Raw genomic sequence first — 13060 nt, 5'->3', positions numbered from 1 at the left:
ACGTAATCTGTAGCATAATAATTCTAAGATATTTTCATTCAGATCCAGTCTTGTTTTGCTCCGTTTCACAGTGTTGCCTTTTTAAGGAAAATACTTTTTGCAATAATTGTGTTATTGGTCTAATGACGTGGGTTTATGTAGCCTGATACACAGAAATATGATTTATCATGGAGCCAAAGATGCATTACTTATAATAATGTCAGCGCTGTTTCCAACAAACTGTTACTATTTTAAGATAATATGCACTTTATTTCTTAGAAAGTCAAACAATGGCACAACGATCTTTGTTTGACTCTCATGAGCAGCTTCATTCGAAACTTCGAAAGTGGTTGTTGCTGTTAAAGAAGGTCTTATCTCAGTTACTTGGTTTAAGAGTTCATCTGCTCTATCCAGCCCACACAGAGTGATTACTCAGTGTTCAACGAAGACGTGAAAAGTACAACTGTTAGTTCAGTTTATGTTTGATTCGTTATCACAACAAAACAAATGAGTTACAATCACAGTTTCATTGTAACTATTCGTTCTTATTGTGGCAGCTAAGTCTACGAAGCCACCTTTTCCTAAATTAGTGTAAAGACAATTTTACATTAACATATATTATTTCAGCCTTTATCAGGATAAACATCATTTAAAAATCTCAGCTTGTAGTTGTGTTAAGAGTTTGTTAAGATGCTGTTGTGACAAATTGGGCTCGCATTAACTACAGTGGTAATGTAGCTGCTGTGGATCTCGTGCTGGAAGCACCGACGCCACGTTTTTGTGTTATTACCCAAACATGAAACAAAGTGTCTGACAGGGGACAGAAATTTTTGGGAACAGTTTAATCATTAGTTGTCATATTTTTTGTACGGTGTAATTGTTAATAGTATCGGCACTATTTTAAGCTTTAAAGAGCAAAAGAATGAGTATATTTATGTTTCTCTCTGGGTATTAGACATGCATGTTAGAGTGACTGTGATTCTAAACTTTTCACAGGTGTGAATGTGAGCATGAATATTCTCTCTGCGTTAGACCTGCTACAGACTGGCAAGAGCGCACACCAGCGCTCAGACAAGCAGGATAGTCCAGCCGCACCACAACTCTGAATTGGATAAGAGTTTATAGTTCTACTCGTGACACTGACAATGACTGTAAGGGTGCTCGGAAATCATTTATTTATATAAAACATGTACATAAATTGTACATGCATGAATTGTTTTAAGTTAATTGGACATTTCAGCAGCTAGTTATTTATGCATTCCATCATATTTTCTAATTTTTCATATCACATGACCGTTTGGGCACAAGCATCACCATCTATCATAACATCTGACATCTTTATACAATAAAACTCTGAAAATGCAGCACACCAGCTCCGTATTGGAATTATGTTATTTAAGCGCACTCTAAATAAATAAAGAATAATTTTGCTTACTATTAGCAAAAAAAAAAAAGGTAATGCAGACAAGCTGCTGTAATGAGAATGCATTATTGTTTTGGTTTTTTAACTTTTCAAATGCATGTGATGTATGCATGAACAGGGGGCGGGGGAGTGTTTACTGGACTGACCTTCGAGCTTCAGGTGCTGCACAGCGCTTTCAGGCAGCGAATGGAAGGAGTTCCCAGGGAAGTAAGCAGACGGATAAAACACATGAGACTTCCTCTGCTTCAGGATATGTTGCAGCAGCTCGTACAGGACATCCCCTGCAGAGATGCAAAGGTCAGAGGTTACCATGCGTCTCCTGGTAGCCGTTTTACGCCTGCATAATAGGCGAAATTAGCATTGGCATCACAGACTCAAGTTCCACTTCTTCTTCTCCTCTCTGCTTTCCAGGCAGTGTGGAACTTGAGCAATAATGGAATAAATTTAGAGAGATGCTTCTACAATACAGCAGCCTAGCACTTTGTTTGTTCCTAGAAAAACGTTTTCCTCGATATTCAACACCGTACCCCGATGACCCAGAGGGTATAGAATTGTAAGTTCCCTATCGGGTGACCCTACCCAGTCAGTTTCCTCTTACAGAAGTATTTTTTTCTTCCACAGTGCAGATAAAACATTACAATGCAGTTATTAGCTTAGTCAAATGAGAAGCACATTTAGTTTCACAAGAGAAACTCTCTGGGAGCAGTTTGGATTTGTTAAACAAGAAAATGCGCTCGACAAATCCAAATACCTACAGTGCTTAAAGCGTCAGGACATCTAGGAGATAACGACAACTACCGTATGTGTTGACAAACGTAAATGAGCCATGAGTCTATATGACCCCGGTGTCCTCCTTTAAGTGGTTATATTGCAGTGGCGACACCAGGCACAAAGCTCGAGCAGGAAGTTCACTGAATGATTTACAGCTGTTTTTCTTGTCCGAACACCGACGGCAACAGCTCCGCTCCCAAAATATTTACACTGTTAACAAATGAGCACAGGTACAGTGGATGTGATTCTAGCAGAGGACTGCCTCCACACACACACACACACACACACACACACACACACACACACACACACACACACACACCATCTCAAAGGCTTTGAGAACGAGGAAATGATTCTCATAAAGGAAGTGATGGCGAACACGCATGCACAAACAAACACACACACACACACCCCTTTCAGTTCTCACTTTCTGGTTCTGTGGCACCGACTTACACCGTGGGGAAAATTCCTGCTTCCTGGTGTTTGCTATGATTCTGTATTTAATATGCTGCTTTAAAACCACAGCTTTGGATTCTGTCTGAAAACTACAAACTGTACACGATGAATGACAAATACCAGCAAACTAAAGAAACTGCAAAAAGTGTTAGGGGTACGTGATGACATTTGGTACCATTACAACTGGTGATTGCACATATTTCTGCAGAGATGTGCGAGGAAATCGCCTATTTGTGGTTTAAACTGCATAAAAGGCAGTTCATTAAACCATTAAAATAACAAAATCATCCCAAAAAGCCAACTAGAAATTGCCCAACTGTCTTGCCATCTTACATTGGAATCCTGGAGCACTATCTTTACTGTTTCAGGTTTCCCAATAGTTGTTTTCAAGTCCAAACATGTCACTGCAATCGTAACAGGTTCTAACATTCCAGGAAAAAAAACTCAGGCTATTATTTTAATGTTCTATTCTTAGAGCGTCTACAAAAGAGAAATACGCAGAGAGCAGGGACTGATGGGAACAGCACCCTTATAGTCACGCGAAGGAGGAAATGGATACTTCACTAGCCAAAAAATGTGCTCTGTTCCCTAAACTGACGTTTACAGTGAGAGCACGACTGAACAACCACTTGTACAGAAATATGATCAGTCTTATCGCTCTGTGTGTGTGTGTGTGTGTGTGTGTGTGTGTGTGTGTGTGTGTGTGTGTGTGTGTGTGTGTGTAGCTCCTGAAACCATCCAACACCACGATCACAGCGTCACATAAGAAAAGGAAGAAATAAAATGCAAAACCTGTAATGATGATGAATCTTATTTTCCACGTATTTCCCAGACCTCGATTTCTCGACAGGATGTGAACATTTTGCATAGTGCTGAAACATCCTGATACGAGCCCGACAGCAGCTGTCAGCTGGTTCTCATCCCTCTATAACCAGAGCCACTGACAACATTCAGTATCCTTTAAAAGGAAAAGGGGGATGTATATATTCTGAACAGAGCAACTGTTACTTAAACCAGCTTATTTAGACGTGACTCAGGTGATCAATATATAATTTATACAGAGTGGACCAAACCCACTCATATACAGATCCCCAAAAAACCCAAGGGAAAGAAAAAAATGTAGAAAAAGAACAAACTAAATTAAAATTAATAAATGAATCTTTTATATTTGTCCACATAAATTACCTAATTAAGTATTTATTAATGTAACGAATGAATTACTTTAAATATTATCCACAATATCTTTTGCATTGCAAGCCTGCTCATCATCCTGACCCAAATCACACATCCCGTACTTCATCCTTGAGCGATTGAGTAAAATCTCCAACTCTGTCAGGGGAAAACACTTACTGTTGTTTTATTTTTATGCGCCTGGCCGCTGGCGTTGCCGGGGTGACAGTTGAGGTTGCCTTGTACTTCCTGATCAACCGTCTCCTACTTCCTCCCCCTTCAGCAGCTTTGCTGTAACAGCTGCCTCCCTCCACTGTCACCTCGCCCTGCTACCATTCATCCCCTGCTCCAGCTGACTTTATTCCTCTGCCAACACGAGAGCTTTGTTTGTCTGCGTGTTTGTCGCCAGGATTACGCAAAAACTAGCAGGCTGAATTTCGTGAAACCTGGAGGAGATGTGGAACAACCCTCTTCTACTTCCCTGTGTGAAATAGGGCATCGGTCTTGGCAGAGGACGTGCTCTCAAAGCGTCCTCTTAGGTGATTTTCTTAAAAGGATGTAATGATCTATGCAGTAGCATCACTTTTCATGTACAATTATCTTTACTGCCGGTTTGAATGGCAAACCAGGGTCAGTCGAGCCAAACACTGCAAAACTACACTTCAGCATGTTCATTGACTGCTTGTTTGTAGTCATTTTTCCTATTTTGTGTCAGTATTTTTGTCTAACAAAAGAATAGTCTCATGTTTTTCGTCTAAGATCGCTCTTTCTTCCCAATCCCTGTTTCCAGAGTGAGTCCTGCTCTAGTTGGAGCACACAAATATCTAATGGAATCCATCTAAGTGACTCATTTGTTAAACATTTCACTGATGTTTCCAGTTTTCCGAGCTTAGACTGCACCTCAAAACGGAAAAAAGAAATAAAAGCGTGTAGAAAGAGAGGTACCAGAGGGAGGGGATCGGTAGCGGAAGTCCTCCTTGGTAAGCAGCAGCAGGGCTTTGCCATTCATCTGGAAAGAACCGCTGGTGATCGGGCGCAGGGCAAACTCCTTCTCAGCCCATCGTAGCCACTGGGCCACGTCGTCCCTGCTCCAAAAGACTGGCTGCAGACCTGGAGGTGGAAAGAAAAAGAAAGGATTAGGTAAAGAAGAAATAAAATGGAGGTGAACGGAAGGAAACAAAGATGAGTTCAGTGAAGAAGCAGCATAAGGATGTGGGTGGTGATGGTGCTGGTGGTGGTGAGGGGAAGAAAGTAGGAAAGGCAGGAAGGAAAGGAGGGGGGAAGGGGAGACAGGGTTAGGGAGGAAAGGAGGAGGGGAAGGAGGGGGATAGGAAGGAAGGAGGCAGAGGCACTAAAAAGGATATTGAGGAAGTGGAGATAAAAGCCAAAAGGAGGGAGTGATTACGGGAACGGCAGTAGAGATAAAGAAAAAAAGATGAAGGAGGAGACCATCAGAAAGGGAGAGGAGGTTAGAATAAAAGATTAGAAGATGATAGGTTAAGGGGGAGAATACAGAATGACTCAGGGATGGGAAAAAGGTAGGAAGGGAAGAGCAGAAAGACTGTCAGACTTATTTTATTTGATCTGTTCTGATCTGTCCTGCTCTTTGCTCTCTGAACTCCAGACAGGCACATCAGAGGACAGACAGTTTATTAGTTTGTGTATAAAAGGACAAGGACACATGGAGGGAAAAGAGCAGGCGAAACAGGAACGGCAGTATCTGTTTTTCTTCCTCCTCGCTTGCAAATGTTTCTTTCACTGCTGGGGGAAGAGGAGGAAAACATCTGCATCTTTACCGATGAAGAAAGATGAGAGAAGACTGCAAAAATGTAAAATATCTGACCGAAAGCTCGGCCTCACTTGAAAGCCGTACAGAGTTATTTGATTTTTAACATCATAGCTGCTGCAGAGGTAGCGCTAACTTTACTGGAGCTAAACATCTGCTGGGAGCTTTTCTTGTGGTTGAAACTTAGCCTTTAGATCGCTAAACAAAGAATCCCGGTGAAAATATAAGTGAGACTATACAGAAAGGATGAATATTTCTGTAGTTTGTGATGTTGTAGGACTTACTTCGCTTACCTAGAATGCAATACAGATGTATGCTTCCAGCTACAAGCAGAAACTACCATTGCTAAATTCAAAGCTAAGGATGATACATTAACTCAAAGCATAGCGATCTTCAAAAAGCTCAAGAAGAGACTGAATTAAAAAGCAAACAGCCTCTTGCTTAAATGTTTTCATTAAGTCTGAATTTTACTGTAAGAAATAAATTATATGGAAATTTGCTTTTTTTTTTAAAACCACCTAAGTAAGGATAATACGCTGGCTAGCGGAACGATAAAACAAATATATACTGAAATTGAACTATTTCATGTTATAGGTTACTTAATGCTTTTACAAATGTTTGTCAGTCCTGCTAACTTCCACCGCTAAGCCTCATAAATTCTCTCGCTGCCCATTCCTTCCTTGTTTGCTTCAAGGGCATTTGGACCCAGAAATGGCTCATGACATCACACTTAAGAAGCGGATCAGTTTAACTTAAACGACTACCAACCACTGCAGCTGAAGCTAATGAGAAACTATTTTAGAAGCTGTTCCTCTAACAGTCTTAGGAAAATCCAAAACTCGAGATATTAGAAATATTTCTAGAAAATACACCGATTGACCAAATTCCCATAAATATAATCTACATAGGCAAACAACACACAGGTTTTGTAGCTTATGCCAATATGCTTTGTTGTGTTATTGAGATTCGATCAAGTGTTATCACAGTAAATTAACACCAGTTTCTGAGTACTGAGGCTGATTTAGCCTCTGTGATTATTTTTAAGACACATAACAGGACGCACACAAACTGACCCATATTTATTTCAGTGGACACAGATCCTGCCACCTCATATCATTTTCTACTGTTGGTGTAACCCAATGAGTTACTGTATGACTCAGGCTCGCCTCTTCTCTTTCACAAGGATAGAAACACACAAACACAGACTTTCAACACTGTCCGATCAGAACATCCACGACACCCACGCAGAGCAGAACTACTCATTTCTTACATCACACTTATCACCCAGCCTCAAACACTTCCTCTGGGAGTTGGACAGCTGTTATCTTGGGCCGCCAATGTCATTGTCACACAAGTAATAGGAACCTAGTGCTCACTTTCAGCCAGCCACCCCCACCCCACTTTAGCTCCCCCCCGCCTGTCAAACAAAGGAAGTTTTCACAGAGAGCAATCAATATAAAATGAAACCCTGTCTAGATTGTCAGCTTCCTATTTCTTGCCTTCCCTTCTAGACCTCCGTATTCAGATAAGGCCCGGGAAGCCCTAGGTTATCTGAAGCACTGCACACAGCCTGTCAAGCTCTGACCCTCAGCTTGTCAACGGGCATCCCACGAAAGTGTCAGGGAATGGGATACAGGTGTTTCACAAACACAGGAGCTAGTGGTGGGCAGATAAGAAACTGTATTTCTTATGCTTGCTTACTTGGTCTCTGCGTTTTTCATAGGGGCCGCTTCTTGGCTCACAGCAGAAATCTTAGCGAGGCTACATTTCCTATTGCCTGAAGTATGTGTGACAATGAATATGTCACTTTCGTCCTCTGAAGCTGATGTAAAATGCTATCATACCTTCCCACTGTAAATTACTGTTAGTAATGGATAACATAGCAGAGATGGAGCTAGAATCCACTAAAATACTATGTCATGGACTTCGTATCAATAATGAAGCAGACTGCCATCCGCATTGCATACACCAGCTGTAAGTTTGTCCCTCGTGGCTGGCTTGTGAGAGCAGTGAAGCCGAGGCGGGCAGCAGTGCAGCCAAGGTCACGAGGTCATGGCTGTGGTATGCTCTCTCCAGGGCCGGAGAGAGGTGCTGCTCTGCCAAAACCCCTCCGAGATCCGGTCTGCCGGCCTCAGCCATCTGCACAGAGCCCAAAGGAGGAAGCAGCAAAGGGAGCAGAAGGGAGGAGAAGACGGAAGAAGGGGGCCCAAATACACGCATCCCACAACGCACTTTGCCAGGAAGCAATCCAGCGTGGGCTCTGTTTCAGCACAGGAAACTTCCTGCGGTAAGGTTAGAGAGCAATGCCGGGAGGCTTATTAACAGACAGCAGCAGCATGGAGAAAAAAAAAGGGAGAGTGGAAACAGAAAGGAAAGAGCAGAGAGAACAGCAGTGGATTGTGTGTGAAAAGGTGACGAGGAAAAAAAAAACATAAGGCAGATAAAACTACAAAAACAAGAGGACTAAACAAAGACATAAGAGAAGAAGGCCAAGCAAACAGGAAACAGATACGATGCAGTTAATGAGAAGGAGCTCCCAGAGCCGGACATCATAGTCGGTCCTAAAGTCATATGCATGCTCTGCGTTGCTCTGTACTGATTTCTGAGGATGTACGGTCATGGTGAGACTAAAAAGGTCCTTACAACAAGTCTGTGACAAGCTTTAAACTGTGTGCATTTTACAGCAGGATGGAGCACCATGTTACAAAGCAAAAGCAATCAGCAAGTAGCTCAGAGATGATCCAACTAACATTTGGGTACACAGCCAGGAAGCTCCCCGAGATCCAAATTGGACTAACGATCTATAACCAATCCCTAAAGAGCAAAGGATGAGCAGAAGCCTACAAACTGAAAACCATATATACTGGATACATAGGTTTATTTGCCAATAAATGTCTCTGACACCAATCAACCTATATCATAAAAATGTATAAGAAATAATACAAACTAAAGCAGCAAAGTGTATGAAACACCAAATATGTGCCACTGTGAAGGTAACCAAAATGAAGTAAATCAAACAAGCTACAGCCAGTCTGTGTCAAACAGCATTCCCTCACTGCAACATACATCTAAAGCTGCAACGCCATCTCTTCAGCAAGCTGACTGTGAAAGGTTCTCCACCCTTTGGGGATGAAGCCAAAGCCTAGATGTCAAGTACTACTGGTTCCACATTTACATATTATTTCTGAGGTCATCACTTCCTATTTAGATGCCCATTAGGTTTTATGGGGGATATTATCCATGTCATAGAGTCAGGATTTCATTCAACACAAGTTATTTGATTCTGATGGATTACACAAATGGGGCCAGGTAACTAATGAAAGCTGTTGTCAATTCACAGTAAGACTTATGTATATCAAAGAGAAGGCAAGAAGTATCATAGCAGTATTAAACAGAGCAGTACAGGCCGAGCCGACTTTATAAGAAAATTGGGACATGAATGAAAGGTGGTCCTGCCAAATTAATGCTCACATAACCAAAGCAGGGATTTTATATGAGCCAAACAATTCATTAATCGAGTCTTACTGGAGAGGTTTTTAACTGTACCAGTTTCTGGTTTAGTTTTCCAAAGCTTCTCCGAGCTGCAGATCATTCACAGTCATCATTGTCTCTCGTGTTTCTGTCTTCTATGCTTATTGAATTGACAAAAGAACACTTTGATGTTTTTTCAACATGGATAATTTCTGAGTCACATTCAAGTTTCATTTTCAGGATCTTGTTTTGCATCTCATATCCGTGTAATGTAGACAGGAACTGATTCTAAACAGGACAGGAAACGCTAAGACACAAACATCCTTCGCTTACTTAGAGGTGGAAAGGAAAATGGATGGCAATGGAGAGAGCTGCTTTGAACCTGAAATTCTGTTCCTTCGATACTTTCACGCGCTATCTGGAGACGATAAATTTGTCCTTTTTGGTTGTTTTCTGTCAGAGAATCTTTAACAGATTTGTTGCGGGAAGAAAATCAATTCCAGCCCCCCTTGTCGCTGGCCTGCCTTTGCCGACTGCATCTCAGGTTAACAGTCTTCATGAGAGCGTATGCTTGCGTTTACACTGAGTAAAACCCTCAAGCACGACAGCAGCAGGATCTCAAACCCTCGACTAAACCGTGGGCTCCTAATCCTCTCTGATGACACATAATTTTCACTCAGTGGTTTCTCAGGCCCCCGCTAATGTTCACTACGCACACATACACACACGGAGCTCACAAGTTGCCAAGGCAACTCACGAGCGCTTGGGATGAATGAAGGGAAGAGGAGGATGAGATCACTGGTATCTTGTTTCGTTGTTGCGGTACAGAAGCCCTCAGCTTCCCCTCTCAGCCAGACGAGTTAATGAGGTCCGTCCTGCTGCGAAGCTAAAAGGTCCCGTCCAGAATCACAGATCAGCTGTGTGCGTCTCACCGTCGCTCACACTTCTGCCTCTCCTGCTTATGGATTTCTCACCTGGCTAAAAACTTTGACAACAGTCTCTTTTTTTCTTCTTGACTAGCTAAAAAGAAAAAGCTTCAGATTGTTACCCCTGTCACACAGCTGTGCCACTTAAGCTGTCTTTTAAAGGATTATCATTTTGTCATTAATGGCTGTTGTTTTGTTAGCAAGCTTTCTCAAGCACCATGGCTTCAACATAACTACTATTTACTTATAGTGTAAAACCTCTGAATAGTAGCGTACCACTATTAACTTTCTGCGACTGACTGTAAATACAACCATGCTGTTGCCCGGAGTTAAGGGTGTTGCCACTGTGAAGAGTTCTACTTAAAATTTGAATTTAACTTTGTCAAACTTAATACTACAGCTTTATAGTACTGGCCCAAAGCCTACTGAGGAGAAGTACTGTGTTAGAGCACCAGATCAGCGAGAGCTAGCTTTACTTTGTTTCAATCTACCACTGCAAGAGAAATTAATGAGCTTATTGCAATTTTTTTTGTAACATTGTAAAACATTACAATGTTACAACTTACGCCAAATAGGACACAAATTGCAATACCATTCACACACAAACATGCTGTAGTTAAATTCATGGTATGACTGTATAGAACAGAACAACAACACATTTAGGAAAATCCATTGCATAAGTTTAGCATTTTCAAGCACTTTGTTATTTTATTTGGACAATTAAATTCAATTTGAAGCATTATTGTGTTACATTTTGTGTTCCCCGTTTCTAGTTTGGTTGCTAGATACAAGTCTCTGTATGAGAATGCCAGAATCAGTTTCACTTAAAATTTCCATTAGAGGAAAAATAAAAGAGAATGGAAAAAAAAAAAAGGAAAAAAAAAAAAAAAAAAAACTGTTGCTATTTATTGATCCAAGGTTTTCTAAAAAGTTTTATGCATTCATTCCAAACAATTAACAAACAGCTGCTGACTGAATGTGTTTAGTCATGTTCGAGCGTCATCACATTTTGGAGGGACCTGTTTCCTTTCTCTTCATTTGTAAAACTGGAACCAAATTGCTTACATGCTATATTTTGAGTCATCGTAGGATCTGAAAGTCAGGTCAGATATTATTTTCTGTCAGAAACTCCAGACTTTCAACAGTCTAGATATATACAAAAATACACAACTGATACACACACTTCTCAGACTGAGAATTTCAGCTTGGCCTGACCTGGATGAACTATAACTAAATAAACAACAAAAGAACATACAACCGCATCAGTAAGGCTGGGACTTCGCTCTTAAACTCAGAGCTCCTTAGTCACTCAGTTCTTCAGTAAATGTTTGTCTTTTCTCTCAAAGCAGAAGTAGGCGGATATTGGTTTTGCTATCTCAATGGAGGAAAGGTTTTCTTTCTCCAGACAGTGGAGGAGGAGGAAGGAGGAAGGAGGAGGCGGGTTAGTTGTGACCTCCTGACACCCTGACTCAGGGACATGTGGATAGAAGTGACACGTTTTCTCAGTTACTCCTCTCTCTCACACACACACACACACACACACACACACACACACACACACACACACACACACACACACACACACACACACACACACACACACACACACACACACTGCATCACCCCCTCACTTTCTGCACCGTACATCAATTCCCTGTCAGGTGGGTGCGGCAGGGAAAAATCCACCTCCAAACGAACACACACACACACACACACACACACACACACTTTTACTTTTCAGCCAGGAGAACCAACCCCCACCACCTCTCATATTCATCCTCTGCTTCCTCCTCCGGCATGCACAAGCCTGTCCCCGTCCAGCAAAACTGGACTTCATCCAGTCAAAACAAACATAAAACAGATCATCAATCACACTTAAACTTTTTATGGCCAGGAAGTAGCACGGCCTGTTTTTGATAGTTTGTTGTTAAGCACAGGAGCAAGCCGGCTCTTGTAGGCTAGTTCCTGAATTCAGCGTCAACTGCCACTCTTCCTTTTGTTCAGAAGCCAATTTTTTCCCTCCCCTCTCCCTTCTTTTCTTTTCTTTTTTTTTTGAAAATGCAGGAGCTTCAAAGACGTTTGTTAACTAAATCAAAAGGCTCATGCTTGTCTGACACACATACACACCCTGTAAGCACACTACTCCTGTTCTTCTTTGCATGTGGAGAATGGGAGGGCAGGATTTATCCATGTCATCATATCTAATGCAAAGTGCATACCTTCTTCTTTTAAAATGAGACAGTGTCTATTTGCGAAACCTCAGAGTCGTTTGCATCAAGTCTGTCGCTCCTGAAAGCAGTTTCAGTAATGACAGAGAGTTAAAGCTCAAACTACACAGGGCCAGTCACAGATTACATTTTGTGTGACCGTTAATGTTGACTGATTTAATCTGGAGCAATTTGTCTTTTTCCACACTGCAAAGCTTAATGAGTTTTAGTGACAGTTGAAATCTGTCGAATCATTAGGGTTTATTGCTGCTTCCATCCTCCGCTGTGTTTTTTGTTTTTTTTTTGTAAGTACTGGTAAAACACAAAAAGCAGGAAACCTGTGCCAACACTACACAAAGGTGGGGGAAAGCGTTTATTGTCCTCGAGCAAGGTGCATATATGTCCACGCGGGTGTTCCCTGGTAGGTGTGTGCATGCTTTTCTTCTTTGTGACAAACATAACAGAGCAATGGCTGAGTTTCTAGGAGCCTGGTTATGTTTATAGGGGCCAACTCACTACATGAGGGGCCATTATAAGACTCAATACTGTAGCCTTGGAGTCTGCTCAACCCCAGGGACAAGGTCCTGTCTGAAGTGTTAAGAGCTAGAAAAGAAGGCCAATGGAAGTTTTTTGGAGACAGCTCACCTCTTAGCCTTTTTGCTGAGACATGAAATGTCAACTCCAAAAAAAGTGTATTAAGACTACCATGATAACTGAGAACCTATACAGACATATGCCCTCTCTGAACAAGCATGTGAATCAGGGATCGCAAACCTGCGTCTCTTTTGCACAACTTTGCTGCATCTCCGCTGGATCCCTGCGGCTTCGACCAAACAGCAACGAGACGACGGAGTTATTTTCAATAAAAGTT

At 41.7% G+C, this 13060-nt stretch overlaps 1 protein-coding gene across 2 annotated transcripts in view; it reads right to left on the bottom strand.

The window, feature by feature from the left end:
• The window catches only part of etv6 (ETS variant transcription factor 6), a 28929-nt gene that overhangs the window by 3929 nt on the left and 11940 nt on the right, over positions 1-13060 (bottom strand). For both annotated transcript variants that reach the window (XM_040035005.1, XM_040035006.1), the window contains exons 3-4: positions 4745-4909; positions 1549-1683 (exon numbers count right to left, since the gene is read on the bottom strand). In XM_040035005.1, coding sequence (XP_039890939.1) covers positions 1549-1683; positions 4745-4909 — 300 coding nt within the window. The remainder of the gene's footprint in view (positions 1-1548; positions 1684-4744; positions 4910-13060) is intronic.

This window comes from Simochromis diagramma, unplaced genomic scaffold (assembly GCF_900408965.1).
Source record: "Simochromis diagramma unplaced genomic scaffold, fSimDia1.1 OVJJ01000816.1, whole genome shotgun sequence".
Lineage (NCBI taxonomy): Eukaryota > Metazoa > Chordata > Actinopteri > Cichliformes > Cichlidae > Simochromis > Simochromis diagramma.
This window is presented reverse-complemented; position numbering and strand designations above follow the sequence as displayed.